The sequence below is a fragment of the Bos taurus genome, chromosome 3, assembly GCF_002263795.3.
Source record: "Bos taurus isolate L1 Dominette 01449 registration number 42190680 breed Hereford chromosome 3, ARS-UCD2.0, whole genome shotgun sequence".
In the NCBI taxonomy this organism is placed as follows: domain Eukaryota; kingdom Metazoa; phylum Chordata; class Mammalia; order Artiodactyla; family Bovidae; genus Bos; species Bos taurus.
This window is the reverse complement of record NC_037330.1, coordinates 58,304,447-58,323,917: the sequence shown is the minus strand read 5'-3', so window position 1 is coordinate 58,323,917 and position 19,471 is coordinate 58,304,447. Positions and strand designations below refer to the sequence as shown.

Below are 19,471 nucleotides of genomic sequence, written 5' to 3'. Positions count from 1 at the left end.
CTCTTCATTAGTATTTAATTTTAATAGGAAAAATGGGCTATGATTCAGATATTGATTTGTAGAGTCAAACTGCCATTTTGCCCATTATTTGGCATCAGGTATGGGGACTGACAAAATATGAAATAAACCTGACTGGACTCTATAACCTGTTTTTCATCAAGTAATGAGATGCAGAATCACAGTGGTAAAAATATACAAAAGAAAACATTTGTCTATAGGCCCTTATGCTCCGTCTGCTATCATCTATAATTATTTCATATGGGGAATAAAAATGAATACATTAATGACACCTGTTTTGCATATAAAACTTCATCGATGATCAATGGGTGTGACAAAAATTGATATAAATGAATAATTGATTATGAAAAATGTATGGTTATTACACATTAGGCACATTAAAACTTATTCTTCTGTAGCTGCAATTTACAATGTTTTACTCTCATATTAATTATACAGTTTTACTCTTATGTTAATTATATATAGTCATCAATTTTAAGTTAGTTACATTGAATAATTCTAAACATGCCATTCCCTTACCTTGCAGTCATTTGAAAGCACTTTAGGTTCAAGTAGAGTGTTTTCTTCAAAAATCTGACCATTCCATCCCTTGAAACCAAGAGTCAATCCTGAGCCACTTGTCTGAGGACTTGTCCACACTGGAGTGTTTAGACAATGAATGGTGATGATATGGGTGGCTTCTGAGCTCAGTAAATGAAGGAAGTTCATCTGGACTTTCCCGATTCCAAACTCCAACTAATGTCATTGAAACAATATGCAAGTTATAAGATATGGCAACTGAAAAATTTATAGTTTGGAGAAACTTGAAGAAAGCCCTCAAAAGGCAGTCTTGAGAAAGCTACTTTTTAGGACATTTAAGTGCCAGTCAGTGGTGTACTGGTAAATGCTTAACCACTGGCCCTTGCAGGGGTGGGGCAGGAGGGCACCCCCGATTTATAGCAATTTCTGAATTTCCATAGTTGTAAATACTTCTACCATGGCTGGTTTTAGGCTATCAAGGTGGTGTCACTTAATATGAAATTCACAAGAGATCTTAACAATAAATAGGCTCTCCTGAGCAGTATGAGCTGGCTTTAGCATATCACTAGGCAACTGCTGCTGCTGCTAAGTCTCTTCAGTCATGTCCAACTCTGTGTGACCCCACAGACAGCAGTCCATCAGGCTCCTCTGTCCCTGGGATTCTCCAGGCAAGAACACTGGAGTGGGTTACCATTTCCTTCTCCAATGCATGAAAGTGAAAAGTGAAAGTGAAGTCACTCAGTCATGTCCGACTCTTAGCGACCCCATGGACTGCAGCCTACCAGGCTCCTCCACCCATGGGATTTTCCAGGCAAGAGTACTGGAGTGGGGTGCCATTGCCTTCTCCCACTAGGCAACTAAATATGACTAAAAAAAAAATAGTTTGCATAATGTCATTTAAGGTGTATTAATAATTTGTTGTGGATTATTGCTTAAAATTTCTTTCATAAAAATCTGAAATTCTGTCTGTGCTTTCATTTGAAGATTTATTTTTTTAGTTTCCAATGATAAATTAAAAGTTGTGATAATTAATTGGTTGAATTATTTTAATTATGGAGCCTTTAAAGACAAAGAATCTTAATCTTTGTGTTAGCCAACCCCTGCGATGGCACCCCACTCCAGTACTCTTGCCTGGAAAATCCCATGGATGGAGGAGCCTGGTGGGCTGCAGTCCATGGGGTTGCTAAGAGTTGGACATGACTGGGTAACTTCACTTTCACTTTTCACTTTCATGCCTTGGAGAAGGAAATGGCAACCCACTCCAATGTTCTTGCCTGGAGAATCCCAGGGACGGGGGAGCCTGGTGGGCTGCTGTCTATGGGGTCCCACAGAGTCAGACACAACTGAAGTGACTTAGCAGCAGCAGTAGCAGCAATGCAGTTTTGGTCATACAGTTAGTTGTTGATAGCTGTTTATTGCATGAATGAATGCATGAACAAATACTAACTAATAAAGTGAACAATGTAGGGTAGTACTGGAGCAAGAAGTGTCTAGATTTGGACAAGGAAGCAGATTTTTCTGTAGCTTTAGATATCATCATCATTTTAACATTATTTAAACAGAGGTATGGTCATAACAAATGAATAGAAGTGGTTCCTACTGAGGAGTTTATACTAATCTCCAGTCACCAAATCAGAATATCAGTTATAAGGTAATAGAACAGCAGCAAAAAACTGTAGGGAATGAGAAGAAAGGCAAAGGTTGGGGGGTGAGGCATAAGGATGAAAACATGGAAGGATCATCATGAGGAGCATTAGAGCGGAAGCAGTTCACATTCTTTGATTTTGCAAATGAGAACTACAAACCTGTGAAATATGGAGCCTTTCTAAGCCCAGTTTCCTTATTGGCAAGTTTGGGTGTAACCCCAATACAGGATTGTTACAAGGGTGTGAGTTGTCAAGTGTCATTTAGTGAGCACAGTGCCTGGCAAGGAGTGGGCTTTCTGGTGGTTCACAGTATCATTTCCCAGGTTTTCAGAGGAACAGAAATTAGAATCCAGGTCCCTGATTCCAAGTCTACTATTCTTTCCATTACCCGTGCAGTCTTTCTCAGGTTCAATTTATGGATGGGAGAAATGGGGGAAGTGATTCAGCCAAGGAAAGAACTGGAATATGGCTCCTTCACTGATTCTTCTTTGAAACCCAGGGGCATGAGGGTGAATATGTGGGTTGTTTGGAAGCAAGGTGATCTTACTGCTCCTCATTAGCATTACACAGACTCCACAGGAATAGAAGAGTCCTCCCCTGTTCTGCTTTGGGCAACAGTGGTGAATGCCTAATGAGATGAGTGGATGAAACACCCCGGTTAATGAGGGGGAGCATTTCAGGAGAAGACGACAGTCTAGTTCTAAGCAGTTGGAGAGACTGACACACTGTACTTTTTAGCTTCTGCCTTCTTATGGTGGAAAAAACACACAGTAGGTCCATGTATCAGTTCTTTGTCAACGAAAAATTAGTTCTTGGGAAAACCAGAAAAAGAAAAAAATGCAGTTTTGTTTTTTTTGATATATGTTATGGGTAGAACTAAGCTTTAGGATTGAGAAATGCTTGTTACAATACCCAGTGTTATACCAAACTAACTTTTGTTCATTCTAAACATTTAGTTTATATAATTATACGTATAAGATGTTTTAAATACTACCCAGTGGATATTTCAGGGAGGTTATTTTTGTTCCCAATCACCAAAAATAGCAAGTTTTGTGGCAGAATTCTTCTTTTAATGATGATGATGTCATTTTCAGTAAAAACTTTAGGTAACTGATTACTGAATACAAGCACTGCAGCTGTTTGGGAATTTTCTAATGAATGCATGAGCATAAAAACATATGTTTTACATTTTTAAAAGGGATTTAAAAAGCATAGTCAGTAGAGTAAGCCAAACTAAGCCAGTCATAAAAATACGTAATCAAAATGTCAAGAATTAACAGGATTAGTTTTAAAAACCAAAAAGTTTCTTTCTCATATATGGTAGAGAATATCTTGCTTCTACTCATAAAATTCATAATTATTTAAAGTGGAAGATTTTTAAAAAATCACTATTTACTGATAGTGGGCAAGTACCAGTATATATGCCAAATTCAGAATTTACCTTTGTCACAGAGATAGGAGATAAACATGTCTGACCACCAGCACTGAAATTGCAGAAAACCTCAATGGCATCTGAAGGGCATCCCAGATTTGGATCAATCCAGTATTTTCCTGTTTATTGTGAAACAAAAACGTTTAAATGACATGCTAAAATATTTCTGAACAATCCTTAAAAAGTATCATACTTAAAAAACTTAGAAGTTTATGAAGATCATACATTTAAATCAATACATTTAGTGAAAAAGTAAAAGCTGCAAGCATTATGTTAAACTGATAGTGAAAATACTATATTTTTCACATACCTATCAATTTAAGGCCATTTCATAATTTTAATAAAAAATAATTGAATGGCTATGTCTGTTACTTCATGCTATAGATAAAATGAACTCAGCAACTTAAGTGAATTGTCTACAAAGTTAATAGAGAAGCTGAAATTAATGTAGGATAGGTGTGTATTTTTGTTCTATGTCCTTACAGAGCTGAAAAATGAATATATATATTTTAAAAATAGAAACCTCTTTAGTCTCCCTGAGGAAAAATATATCTTTGTTTAATTGATAATTAAAAAGAATAACCATTTTTGTTTCCAGAAGAAAAGTGTACAATTAAATGGTTATTTTTGTGCTTTCTTTTCAGATTTGTGAGTGGAAAAGACTGAAGTCTCTATAGCTAGTGTAAGCCTGCCAACCTTTGCATCCATTGAGTGGCCAGGAGAATCAAATGGGGCATAAAGTTGGACTTTAGGACATATTCAAACTGAAAAGTACTGGGGTAGCATCTTAATTCTGGAATAACAGGCTCAGAATATTCAAACAGCACCTTATTCTAAATGCAAAGAGTAGGAATTTTTGAATGAGATGGCCCTGCCTTCTTGCATTAAAAAGGCAAGACAAAACACATAGTATTTGTTAAAGGCCATTTTCTATAATAGGTAGAAAACCCTTGTTTGTTTCATTTTTTTTCCCATAGCAAAGATTTCCTCTTGCTCATTCTGGGCTTGCCCTGGTCTGTCATAGTAGATTTACACACATCCTCGACCATTCCCCCTCTACTATTCTTCTAATCCTACAAAATGCAAACTTGAATTGTTGCTTCCAAGAGTAGGGGACTATCTCTATTGCAGTGGTTTTCAGACTGGTGACGCTGTTAAAAGAGCTGGGCCCCACCCCTAGAGTTACTAAATCATTACATTTGGGATGGGGCTTGAGAATCTGCATCTAATTCTGGTTCATGGATGATATTTGGAGAATCACTGATCTATACTGAAATATGGAAGAAAAGGGTGAAAAAGTCCTAATATCACCTCTGTATCCCATTTCCCACCCCGCCCCAATTTCCTCAGAATGTTGGACATTTTGTAGTTTGTAGAAATTACAGCTGGCTTTTTAAAAACCAGGATCTGATGCAGGCTTACAGTCTTAACTAGTGAGGCAGACATATATCTTGACTCATCATCTCCTCTCATTCAAGAAATAGTTTCCTCTACTATGTGAGCAAACATATAAGCTTTATAAAAGGTTTTCCATCAAGCAAGAGCTCATTCTTATATGGGTTGGAGTGCTTTGAACTCAGGCATTGTTGTTCACTGGTGAATTGGTAGGGGGCTTCATTTTTTTTTTTTTTTTGGATATAAGCATTATACCATAATACATCTTTTGTAGGCCTAAATGCTTGAACTCAAAATTGGCTCTCTCCTGAGAACACTGCTTCCATGCGAGCCCTTTCTGCCACAGCCTCTATAGCATTGTGCCTGAGTCAGGAAGGGGCCTTTCTTGCTCCTTGTTGCCACTTACAGACCATTATCTCTGCTTTCAGTCTGAGAACACTCCGTGGTAAAATTGTTGTCATCGCACTCTATCGCCTGTCACCTGTTCCTGTTGCCATCATCAGCTTTATTTCTTTGATTTTAGCTTTTGGCTAGCTCTTTATAACCTAATTCGTGGTGATTTTACATCCATGTGGTTGATATCTGTAATATTCTGACCTCTACTCAGTTCCTCCAACTCTTTCCCACCAATTTTTTTGTGCCCTTCTCCTGTTCTGTTTCCTTTCATCATTAACTCCCAAGGCCATGCCCTAGTCTTTTTTTAGGTTTATTACCTACAGCTAGATCTCCTCCATGATTTCACCTCTCTTCTCATTTTGGCTCATTCCCTCTAGTGTCCTGACTCCAGTAATTCTTTGATCCCATCATTTTTACTCCCAGAGTATAGCCCTTTGAAAGCCTGAATCCCCACTATCTGTGGGCTTCGGATTCCAGCCTTTGATCTCCTATTGCACTACTCCGTTGCTGGATGCACCCAGGGCAAAAGCAGCTGTAAGTGTGTGCCCATTTGTGCTGTGTTCTTCAAAATCCTTACTACTTTGTCAGTATTTTATGTTTTTTAACTTTTTAAAAATTTAGTTAGGCAAATTGAATTACCTGCTTCATAACTGAGAGTGGAAACTCTCCAGCTCCACCATTTTCTCTTAAAACCTGATACAGTTTTAACTGCTACCATTCTTCTAAACTGCTCTTGCAAAGAGCATCAAAGAACATCCCATTACTAAATCTAGTAGCCTTTTTCAGTCCTCACCTAACTTGACATTGGCCAAGTAGATCCCTGCCTCTTCAGGCAAACATTTTCTTCACATTCATCTACTTTTTCTCCTATCTCAGTGATAGCTTCTTTTTAGCTTTCTTTGCTAGTTCCTCCTCAACTCCCTGATCTCTAAACATGGAAGAGTTCTAAGGCACAGCTTTTAGAACTTTTAAAAAATCTACTCTTTAGGTAGTCCTAGAGAGTTTCAGGGCACCAGATGCTATTTATATGCAAATTACTTTATATATTTTATCCATAACCAGGGCCTCTCTCCTGACCTCTCTCCTGAATAGCCAACTATTTACTTGACATACTTCCTTGAATGTCTAACAGACATCTCAAACACATCCAAAACTGAACTCCTCATCTTGATTCCAAACTTGCCTCTCTATCTGTATAGACAGCAATTCCACTCTTCTAGTCCTTTAGTCAAAACTCTTAGCGTCATTCTTTACCATTCTGTTTCTCTCAAAATCCATATCTGAATTATCAACAAAAAAACCTGTTGGCTCTACCTTAAAGCTTATCCAAAGATTTAACCATTTCTTATCACTTTCCCACCACTAACTCTAGTCCAAAACGTCATCATCCCTTATTGGATTAATTTTGTAGCTTTCTCAATGGCTCCTTCTACCCTGCCCTCATTATATTTGCAATACATCACCAAGAGTAACATTTTCAACATTTAAGTCAAGTCTTGTCAGTCCTTTGCTCTAACTCTTCTAAATCTTTCCATATTCAGAGTAAGAGCAGGAGTCTTTTGATTAGCCTATAATATCCTATATAATCTGGTTTCTTGACATCTTTCTGATTTCATTTCCTACCATTCTTCTCCTTATGAACCTCTTCCAGTCACCTGAACCTTCTTGCTAATAGGACATGCTAAACACAGGTTCAGGGTCTTTGCATTTGTTCTTTCTTCCTGGAAAGCTCTTTCTCCCAGATTTCCTGTGGCTTCTTCCCTTACCTCCTCCTGATATTGCCTAAAGGTCACTTTCTCAGAGATGATTTATCTACCTACTCTATTTAAAACTTCACTCTCAACCCTACTTTCTATCATATCCCCCATTCCCTGTTGTTTTGTGTTTTTCTACTGCACTTACAGTCTCCTAGTGATGAAAATATTTTTGGGCATAAATACTTTCCTGATACCTTGCAAGCCACACAACTTAGCTATTTCTCCTATGAGGAAGGCAGACCTTGAATTAGATTTTAGTAATTGGTATGCCCTATAATGTCTTTGTTCCTTTCAGTTCTATAGAATTACATTTTTATACCCTCAAATATAGGAAAGAGTCAAATTTGATTATGATGGGCAGCTATAACTAGAAATATTATTTGTTTTTGTGATAATCTAAGGCAGGAAACATCTATAGAGGTTAGCATTTTATTAATATAAATAAAACAAATATGTTTGCTATACTTCTAGAATGGAAGATGCTTTTGGAAAAATATGTATTTATACATGTATATTTGTATGTAAACACATGTGTATAAAAAATAAAATATGCACTACTGTCCATCCTACAGAATTAAGTAACTTATTTTCAAATCAGCATATATATCATTGTATGTTAGGACTAGAGTTTTTACCGAAAATAACTACTCATATTGATTGTATAGCTGACTATATAGACCCCATCAAAATTAAAATTAAATGACATATTGTAGCAGACAGGGTTTCTCTGTTGATCATCAGATAGTAATGGCTCCTCCATTTGCTTTAAACCTTTTGCTTGATGACTCTATTTTTGCAACTCTGGCTAATGGATTTTGAAGTATCAATGTGAGGACGAGACGATTCCAAGCATGACAAGCCTCCATCTTTACAGTCAGATTCCAAAATGAGGCATTAAAATCCCATTTTATGTAAAAATTAATTTTAGGGAGTGTAGTAGAGGGGGGAACTATGATCTCTTTCTTCATGTTGCCAACTCTGGTGGTCCTGACAGATAATATTGTCTGTTAGTTCAAAAGTTAACCTTTCCTATTTTTTATTTTTAACATGTATTCCAAGCACAGAGTATACGCGAGTGACATAGATGGGGTAAGAAAATCTGGGGATATGTCAGATTTTGTAGTAGAAGATCTTTATAAAGCAAACCCTTAAAAAAAGGATACTTTGATATCAGAAATCACATTTACCTTAAGAAGTACGTATTTGGTTCTTGATGACCTTAAAATGCCTCTGCCAGGGTTTTATCAAAAATCATAAGATTTGGCATAAACACACTCGAAATCTCAAACACACTGAAATGATGAAATGAAATATCACAGTTTAACGAAACCAATAACTTACCGTCTGATACTTTGTGTTCACAGTTAAGCAAATCTTTGCAGATTTGTGCTGGATTATCTCGTGTGCCAAGAGGATGCTTGATGGTGTGTAGTAAATTGCCAAGATAGTTCAAGGTTTTGAAGATCTCTGCACTGTGGTCAATTAAAGTCACTTCAGTATTCTGGTAGCTCTGCCAAGTCATCATGAAAATCATATTAGCAAAGAAGCATAGAGTAGTCATTACCAGTAGGTAACCCAAGTGATCAACAAAGATCAAGACAGAAGAAAAGTGTACTCCTATTGTGTGCAGTGAGTTGAGAGTAGGATATAAAGAACAGTTTATATTTAACTATAAGCATATTTGTGTTTTGTTAATCTTGATCCCAACAAGAGGTTAAATTCACACTCAAAAGTCTACTTTTCAAGCTGACATAAAACTTAACAATTACTATCCCTATAGCATAATTAAAAAAAAAAAACCTATATACAAGGAATAAATAGAGCTTAAAAAAATGAATAGTGATGATAGATAGACGCCGTTTTAAGAAATGACTAACTTCATTTAACTATTTTCTTCCGTAATACCAAATTCTTATTTTGAAAATCCTTTGACAATATTTTTGTTTTAAATGTTTTCCTTAAAAATCTTATGGATGTATTTCTATTTATTAAAATTGTTTTCTTTGTCCTTAAAAATGGTTTCATTACTTTTAATCTCTTGTAAATACAGGCCTTGAGATAAAGTCACATTTTGGCCTTTGAAAAAATATTTCTGTTTACTTTGTAGATTGAGTGTGCCAATGTAAATAAAGGCAGATATATTACCTCCATCTGTAGGGCAGTATGTGATTCAATCAAGGCTTGAATAGCAGCATTGATATCCATTTGTTTCTGTGTAAAACAAAACCATTTGAGACTAGCAATAAGATCAACACTGAGTGCTCTAAAGGCTATAAATTCTGAAAGCACTGCTGTTAAAGCATACTAGACTTATTATCTGAAAGTGGTTTGTAACTCTTATGGTTAGACTGATCTCACAAATATTGCCTAGCTATCTGAAAGGACAATATGCTGCCTTCATCCAAATTTCAAGTCTCCTAATTAAAACAGGACCAAAGTCCAGAGTTCACAAATGAAAAACTACTTGTCTCTACTGCCTGAAAACACACACAAAAGTTAATTACATGGAAGAAGAATGAAATATGATCCCCTCCGTTAATAAATTGTAAAGTGAAGAATAAATAACTGTAGTAATTTTTAACAGTTACATTCTTGGAAGAAAAATAGAATAAAATATTACTATCCTGAGGTAGTCACCACATTAGTTTAATCTGATACTTCTGCGGTCTTAAAAACAATTTCTGAAGTTGGAAAATGTGTCATTAGTCCCAAAAGAAATAATACAACATGAATATAATCTCCTCCAGAATTTATTAAAAGATATTTTTAGAGAAAGACCCAGAATAACCATTAGTAAAAAGTCTTTTTGTATTTTAATTTTTAAAAAGCTTGGAAACTAAGAAGCATAAGTTGGGAGAAAATTCTATGAAATGGCATATGTGTGAGCAAATCAAGCATCTGATTTCTTTCAGAATGATTGTACTGCTGAGCTATCTTTTTACTTGCAAGTCCATATAATAGAAACTCTTTTCAACATCTCCCATAACTCATGGTTGATAATTTGGAAACTATTTAAAATGATGGGACAATCAACAAAATATACTCATCCTTGCCTCAACATGTGGTTTTCATGTTGGAAAATATTTGACTCATTCTGCATATGTATGCTGCCAAACACATCTTGAGGATAAAATGGTAAGCAAATAATACAAAACAAAACAACCTTGCCCTTGTAGAGCTAAAGTTTAGAAGTCAATAAAGGCACCAATCACATAATCTAAAAAATAACACATTTACAAATTGGGATATGTGCTATTAAAGAAAAGTGCATGGACCTATAAGAGAAATAATGGAGTCTTATTTAATCAAATTTGGAGGATATAAGAGACTTGGAAGGAATAGATCTGCATAGGCTTCCTGGAGGTAGTGATATTTGAACTGAGATCTGAAGAATAAATATGAATTGTTAGGAGATTGGGTGGGAGAGTTTTCTAGGCAGAGGTGCCAGCACAAAGGCCTGGAGATAGAGAAGCATGGCCTACTCAAGAAGAAAGGCTTTAGCATTAAAAATTCTGTGCAAGTTAATTCTTACCATGTTTGTGAGAATTGGCAGATTTTGGACATGGGTCACAACAAAATATTGGCACTAAATATGGGCAATTGAATTAAGTAGGAAACAACAGCCACCTTTATTTGTCATTAGAGCTTTGATCATAGAAAAACTAGCAATAAGCAGTTCTCAGGGTCTTCTGACTCAGGACCCTGTTGTACTTTTAATTAAATAAATATAAAGGGCTTTAAAGAACTTTTATTTATGTGAATTATAACTTTTATATTATAACTTATAATATTATATAACTTATAATTATATTATAACTTATAATATTTAACTTATTATATTATATTATATATATTATATAACATTATATATTATAACTTATAATATTTACCATAGTATGAATTAAAATATAAAATTTAAAACTGTGTTAATTACCTTTAAATAAAGCTACTACATGTTAATATAAATATTTTTAATGAAAAATTAACTTTTGAAAACTAAAAAATTTGTAAGAAGAGTGGCACTGTTTTATAACTTATGTATTCTCTTTAATGTCTGAATTAACAGGAAATAGCTAGATTCTCACATTTGCTTCTATTTTCAATCTATTAAAATGTTATTTTAGCTGAACTATATGAAGAACTATATGAACAAAATCTGGCCTTAAAGAAGATATGCAGTTGGCAAGAAAATATTTTAGTAGCCTTTTCAAATAATTGTGGATATTCTTCTTTGATATTATACCACAACTTGACAAGTGGGAGTTAATTAAGTGTGAAATGTGTGAAATGTGAAGTCTGAAAACTTACCTATAAATTTTATACTGTATTAAAATCTATTAATCTATCAAACTTAAAAGATGGATTCTAAAAAAAATCACTTACCTACTTTGTTAAAAATCATGATTTTTAAAAAAATTCATGATTCAATTATTTGGAAAATGGTTAATGAAATAATGCAGTCCTTCCAAATACACGTTTCATTATGTTGTATCAAAAGATTACATTCATTAACATCATCACCAATCCCATCAGAAAAACACAACTATTGGGAAGTTGTCAAACTTGTAATAGATACAAGCTTTCACTTGTTACTGTTGCTTGAAAGCTTGAAATTTACTATTGGTATCAAGTTGTCAGTTGTTCTCCTTAAAATGACAGGCTCACTTAATTCATTTTCAAGAAAATATCTGCCAAATACTCATGTTTAAACAACTGTCATTCTGACAAGTAAAAATGGTGTTCCATGAAAAAAGCAGCTACTTCAGCTTGGAACTGAATTCCACAAGCACTTTTGAGTCAACCACTGTACTTCAATGCAACAGAACTGATCTATATGCTCTTCCATTTCATCACACAGAATATTTTAAAAATGTGTGCTAAAGATCAGAGACTTAGGAGACAGGAAAAATGGTGGAATAATGACCTCCCAGAATTCTCTCTTCTATAAAAGCAATGAGAAAACTGGAAAAAAGAATGTCAGAATGAAGTATTTCAGAATTACAGAAATTAACAAAATGCTTGCTGTAAATCTGGGGAGCATTCACTTCAGAAAAATAGCTGAATTTTAGGAAGGGCAGTGAGCTCTGTAAAGCTTTAATTTGCCCTATTCCCATGCCTCTCTTTCCAGCTCTGTGGTAGCTTTAAAAACCAACAGCCTGCAATTGCAGTGAAAACAAGAAGCCTGGAAACCACAGGAGGGAGCAGAATGGGGCTGAGAGTTGCTTCAAAGCCTCCTTTCCAGTGAAATGTTGTTATTTGACCTGTCTGGTGGGTTCCCTTAAAGATACCACTTGCAAGGCTGTCTTTATTTTACCTGACTCAGAGCTCACTCAGTGCAGAAAGTCTCTCCTGAGGAACATTTTTAAAAATTTAGATGGAATAGTTTAACTTTGTGGCTGCTAGAAACATTAGAAAACAGTTGGGGCAAACAGGCAAAAATCAGGGAGTAAGATGTCCTTAGAAATTCTGAAATGCTCTGGTGTGACATATTCCTGGAAATGCATAGGGCTGGGCACATGATCAGAAAAACACAAGAAGGTCTTAAGCTGTCTCCTCTGGCTCATCTTCAGGCTCTGTGAAAATATGCAGTTAAGACTTGGGTACAGTTGTCAGTTGCCTGGCTGAGAACTGAAGGGATGCTCCAACATGCTCACAGAGACCCTTGGCCCAAACTGGGAAACATTAGTTCTGGCATTTAAGGAAACCTCTCTTCAACCCTTAGTTGACCACTAAACTAACTGAGTAGAGACTTTAGTGTTCCTATATGTCAAAGAACACAGACTTTATTAGGAAAAGTCACTAAATAACAAAAACAACAAATAACAACACTAAACACTAAGGTTGGGGTGAATAATTTGACTTTCAGAGATGCCACTCTATATTATTTAAAATGTTCAGTTTTCAAAAAAAATTGACAAGCCATGCTAAGTAACATTAAAGCGTGACTCCTATACATGGGAAAAAATCAAGCAATCAATGGAAATTGTCCCTGTGGAAGCGCACATGTTGAATGTAGTAGACAAAACTTTGATTAGCTATTTTAGATATATTCAAAGAACTAAGGGAAATCATGTCTACAGAACTAAAGCATGAAAAAATGTCTTACCAAATAAAAAATGTAAAGAGAAATTATAGAAAAGAACCAAGTATAAATTTTGCAGTTGAAAATTAAAATTCAGGACCTGAAATCAAAATTTACTTGAGAGGCTCAACTGTAGATTTCAGTACACAACAAAGAATCAGTGAGCTTGAAAACAGTTTATTGAGATTATCCAGTCAGAGGAGTAAAAAGAAGAATTAACTCAGAAAATGAATAGACTCATAGACCTACAGACACCATAAAACATACCAATGTATGCATGATAGGAGTCTCAGAAAAAAGGGGGCAGAAAGAATATTTCCAGAAATAATCGCTGAAAATGTCCCAAATTTGATGAAAAATATTAATCTCTGCATCAAAGAAGCTCAATGAATTCCCTTAGATATCTCATAATCAAACTGTTGAAAGTTAAAAATAGGGAATCTTAAATGCAGTGAGAAGAGACTCATCATATCCAAGGGATGGGATTTTTCATCAAAAACCATAAAGGTGAGAAAGCAGTAGGATGACATTTTTGGAGTGCTGAAAGAAAAGACTGTTAACCAAGAATTCTATATCCAGTAAAACTATCCTTCATGAAGAAGGAAAAATTAAGACATGCCCATATAAACAAAAGCTGAGGTAACTTATCACTAGCAAACCCTTCCTAGAAAAACAATAAAGGGAGTTCTTTGGACAGAAATAAAGGATACAAGACAGAAGTTTGAATCCACATGAAGAAATAAATATCACTGGTAAAGATAACTGTACTAGTAACTATGAAAGAGAGTATATATCCCAAACAATTTTGAAGAAGGACAACAAAGTTGGAGGTTTCATACTTCAATTTCAAAACTTACTACAAATTTAACAATAATCAAAGCAGTGTGGTACTGGCATACACATAGACACATAGACCAATGAAACAGAGTGCAGGAATAAACACTTACACATATGGTTAAATAGTTTTTGAGAAAGGTGTCAAGGCCATTCCCTATAAAGAACAGTCTGTCAACAAATCGTACTGGGAAAATTTGATATCCACATGAAACCCAATGAGGTTAGACTCTTACTTATAAACAAAAATTAACTCAAAATGGGTCAGATAATTAAAGGTAAGAGCTAAAACTCTAAAACTCTTAGAAAAAAGTATATGGGAAATGCTTCATGATATTGGATTTGGCACTGATTTCTTGGAGATAAAATCAAAGCTAAGGTAACAACACAGTATATAGCACACGTATTTTTTCATTCAATACTCTTACTAATTCCTCAAAGTTACATATTTTTATCCACATTTTTCTCAGAGCAAAAATCTCTCATGAGTCCTAGTTCATTTTGGCTGTATAGGAACACATATATTTTCCAAGTGAGAGAGGGAAATGGTGACCCCAAATCTAGCACTTCAATGTAAACATTTTCACAAAACACATTTAATTTACCAATGCTGTATGATCTTTCTACAACTTGTTCTTTATTAGGAAGGTGCCTATGATATATCAAAGTCATTATAAAGTGAGAAGGCAACTGATCAGGGTTTTTCTAACCCATGCATTGTGATGATTGAGGAATCAAGGAAGAATAGAGAAGTGGAGAGTAAAGATTTTTTTTAAAAAGACATTTGCACTGATGTTCATGCCAGGGAAGGTTTCAATCCCCATCAGACAGAAAGGGGGAATAATTAAAAAAAAATCTTAGAGAAATAGATCTCTTGTTTCCAAGGAGACAATCTTCCTGTGGCACTTTGCTTAAAAGTTTTTCCTTGTCCTGATGAAAAGCTGAAGGGAATGAAGAGTTCCTGACCCACCAGGAGTGGATTGCAGTGATCAACCAGCCTGAAATTTCAAAGATCCAAAGCAGAGAAGCATGTAAGCAAGACTTGGAAGGCATGGGACTGGCCATTTGTCTGAATTGTGTAGCCATTAGTGAATCTTGGTTAGGCAGGAAATCAGACCAAAGACTGCTGCATTTGACCAGAATTCTGTAGAAATGGGGCATGGGTGAGGTTAAAGATAGGAGATCTCTTGTAAGAAGTGGGAAAACAAAGATACAACACGTAACAGAAATCAATCTGAAACACTGAGGCCAGGAGATGATAGCTGATAATGAAGCAACAAAAGTATTGCCTCAAAGATAGGAGTAGTGAGTTTGGGGTTATAATAAATCACGAGCAAATACTGATACACGAGAAGCCCAAGGGCTTCCACAGCCACCAACCGCTGAGAAGGATTCATGTAAAGCTTAAAAACATGGAGAACTCTGGTTGGCAAAAAAGCACGTTTGAAGAAGGAGACCTAGGATTCTGAAACAGGAAAAAATGGAGGGAGTTCTTATTTTGTGAGTACTAATTATGTCAGACATTCTGCTGAGCACTTTACTTATTTAAAACTCAAATCCATCCAAAAAAGTAGGAGAGACCATCCTATTTTATAGACAAAAAGCCTGAAGCCCATATTTAAAGTTCTATTAGAGTTGTGAAGACCCTGTATCAGATTAACAAAAAGAACAGAGGTAGGCAAAAGGGATACTTTTAACAGAGAGTTAATAGAAGAAGCTTAAAAAAATTATACTAAGGTAAAATGAACAAAATCAAGAAGACTTACTCTTGGGCCTGGTGCTCCAGGTGGACCCTATAATACAAAAAAAAAAAAAAAAAAATTTAAGTACTTAGTAGATATCTCAAACCAAGCAGGCACATAAGCATCAATGGTAAACAGATATAAATGTAAATAAACTCACTGGAGGCCCTGGTTGACCTCTTGGTCCTTGTGGACCCTAGGAGAAATGGAGACAAAGCACAGTATGTATACATTATAATTTTGATTTGGTATAAACAAAACTACTAAGATTCAGCTGCTATTATTGCCTTTTTGTACAAGGCAAGTGATAAGATTCAAAGTTATTTTCGTATTTTGAGGCTGTCTTGGGATTTCTTTGGAAGCAATGATGCTAAAGCTGAACCTCCAGTACTTTGGCCACCTCATGCGAAGAGTTGACTCATTGGAAAAGACTCTGATGATGGGAGGGATTGGGGGCAGGAGGAGAAGGGGAACGACAGAGGATGAGATGGCTGGATGGCATCACCGACTCGATGGACATGAATTTGGGTGAATTCCGTGAGTTGGTGATGGACAGGGAGGCCTGGCATGCTGTGATTCATGGGGTCACAAAGAGTCAGACACGACTGAGCAACTGAACTGAACTGAACTGATGTTCTTGAATTCAGCTATCACCCACATTCATGAACAAGCTGTATATATAATCTCATGTTTTGTTGATATTACTAGAAACCAAATTTATTAATTTTAAACTGAAAAATGTAAAATTTAAAAATGTTAATTATAAGTATGTTTTCCCTGTTATTCCTATCTACCATTCACCTAATTGTAAAAGAAAGGAAACTTCAAGTCGTTTAGTCATGTCTGACTCTTTGCAACCCCATGGACTGTAGCCCACCAGGCTCATCTGTCAATGGAATTCTCCAGACAAGAATCCTGGAGTGCGTAGTCATTCCCTTCTCCAGGGGATCTTCCCAACCCAGGAATTGAACCTGGATCTCCTGCATTGTAGACAGATTCTTTACTGTCTGAGTCACGAGGGAAGTCCAGTATCCTTAGACATCTTTTCCTTCAACATCTAACTATAATTTGGTTACCCACTACTCTTGATTTGACCTCCAAATCTTTCCCAAATACTACTACTCCATCCTTATAGTAAATGTCTTAGTTTAGTGTTGATCACACTATGGACTATGTTTGTGTCCCCTCCCACATTCATATACTGAAGCCCTAGTCTCCAATGTGGTGATATTTAAAGATAGGGGTCTTTTGGAGCTAGTTAAATCATGTGGAGCCTCTATGAATTGCAGTGCCCTTATAAAGAGAGAAAATGGAGAGATGATCTTTCTCTACATGTGAGGTTGTAGTAAGAAGGCAACTATCTGCAAACCAGGTGGAGAACCCTCACTAGACATTGAATCTGTTAGCATCTTGATCTTGGATTCCCAGTCTCCAGAACAATAAAAAATAATGTTTGTTGTTTAAGCCATCTAGCACTCTTGCCTGGAAAATCCCATGGATGGAGGAGCCTGGTAGGCTGCAGTCCATGGGGTCGCTAAGAGTCGGACATGACTGAGCGACTTCACTTTCACTTTTCACTTTCATGCACTGGAGAAGGAAATGGCAACACACTCCAGTATTCTTGCCTGGAGAATCCCAGGGACAGGGGAGCCTGGTGGGCTGCTGTCTATGGGGTTGCACAGAGTCGGACACAACTGAAGTGATTCAGCAGCAGCAGCCCATGGCAATTAGTTATAGAAGCCCTAGCTAAGATCATGTGACTAGTTTGACTTCTTGACTTTTGCCTTTCTACTATGCTAACTACATTCTACTTATAAAATAGAAATCTAAATATATCATCGTTTAATTAAAATCATCCCATTTTTTTTGCTGCTTAGTGAATGAGTATAAATTTCTTATCAGTTAAATACAAAAGTATATGTTCTTAGTCAGTGTGCACCCCTGCCTTTTCAAGAACTTATTTTTTCTGGAGCTTATTTCCACTTACTCTTCTCAACACATCCTACACTCCATCTATAACCAACTACTTGTGGATCTCTGAATCATCCAAGTTCTATCACACATGCATTCTTTTGCATGTACTATTTCAGGAATGCTCCTCCTTCCCTTTTCTATTTAATCCCCATTCCTCTTCCAATACTTGTTTAAAACTCTCTACCCACCTTGACACCTTCCTCCTCTTCAACTAACCACTTATGCATTCCTGTGGATCTTTAAAAGTGTCTTCAGTTCAGTTCAGTTGCTGAGTCATATCCAACTCTTTGCAACCCCGTGAACCGCAGCACACTATGCCTCCCTGTCTATCACCAACTCCTGGAGTTTACCCAAACTCATGTCCATTGAGTCGGTAATGCCATCCAACCATCTTATCCTCTGTTGTCCCCTTCTCCTCCTTCCCTCAATCTTTCCCAACATCAGGGTCTTTTCAAATGAGTCAGCTCTTCGCATTAGGTGGCCAAAAAGATTGGATTTTCAGCTTCAACATCAGTTCTTCCAACGGACACCCAGGACTGATTTCCTTTAGGATAGACTAGTTGGATTTCCTTGCAGTTCAAGGGATTCTCAAGAGTCTTCTCCAACACCACAGTTCAAAAGCATCAATTCTGTGCTCAGTTTTCTTCACAGTCCAACTCTCACATCCATACATGACTACTGGAAAAACCATAGCCTTGACTAGATGAACCTTTGTTGACAAAGTAATGTCTCTGCTTTTTAATATGCTGTCTAGGTTGGTCAGAACTTTCCTTCCAAGGAGTAAGTGTCTTTTAATTTCATGGCGGCAATCACCATTTGCAGTGATTTTAAAAGTGTCTTAGCCACCCTTTAATTTTCTAGAACAGGAACAGTGTCTGATACACAGTAGGTGTTCAAAGATTGTTAACAAATGAATGATGTTAAAATTAACTAGTATTAGTTTAGAAATTAAAAATAGCTAAACATTTAACTATTCTATTTTCTAAACTAATATAGTTCGGTATATAGTAAAATATGAAAAGTTATGCTGACATTTTTTAAAATGAACAATAGTAATCACTGTTAAGAATGCTCAAAATTTAACTTACTCAATGGTCAACTGAATGTTAAAACTACATTGATTCAAATTCAGATTATGGTTAAAAGGTGACAAAGCAAAATTTATCCTCAGCTGAGTTTTGGATAATCTTGATGCTATGCTTGGTTAAGTATGTTTTATGCCAAAGCTGTTGATTCTAAATATACTGTGACAAGAAGAACAAATAACACATAGTAACTTATAAAGGATAGAGTACTCCAACACCACGTCTATTGGACATTCCTTAGTTTGCATGGTTTATGATTATAATGTAAAGCAGAAAATGCATAAAACTTTTGCCCCAGAAGCTGCATGATAAGTTAGAGAAATTTCATGTTGGACATAGCCTTTTAAATATACAAAGGCTCAGAGTGAAACTGGCTGTGTAAGTTTCTCCATTTTGGATCAACATTCTAGAAATAAACTTTTTACCCTCCTTAGCATATTTTTGGGAAAATTGCACTGAAGGTTTAGTACAAAATATCTATCTTATCTTTGAAAAAGCTTTTTGTCATAGAAAGAAGAAACTATTTTTACTGAGCTTGTTATCCAGAACGAGTCAGATCACCACAAATATGACAAAATGAAATAAATTCAA

At 35.9% G+C, this 19,471-nt stretch overlaps 1 protein-coding gene across 3 annotated transcripts in view; it reads right to left on the bottom strand.

The window, feature by feature from the left end:
• The window catches only part of COL24A1 (collagen type XXIV alpha 1 chain), a 392,387-nt gene that overhangs the window by 3,987 nt on the left and 368,929 nt on the right, over positions 1–19,471 (bottom strand). For all 3 annotated transcript variants that reach the window (XM_024990097.2, XM_024990098.2, XM_024990099.2), the window contains exons 55-60: positions 15,982–16,017; positions 15,846–15,872; positions 9,309–9,374; positions 8,505–8,673; positions 3,625–3,734; positions 538–753 (exon numbers count right to left, since the gene is read on the bottom strand). In XM_024990097.2, the coding sequence (XP_024845865.1) occupies positions 538–753; positions 3,625–3,734; positions 8,505–8,673; positions 9,309–9,374; positions 15,846–15,872; positions 15,982–16,017 (624 nt within the window). The remainder of the gene's footprint in view (positions 1–537; positions 754–3,624; positions 3,735–8,504; positions 8,674–9,308; positions 9,375–15,845; positions 15,873–15,981; positions 16,018–19,471) is intronic.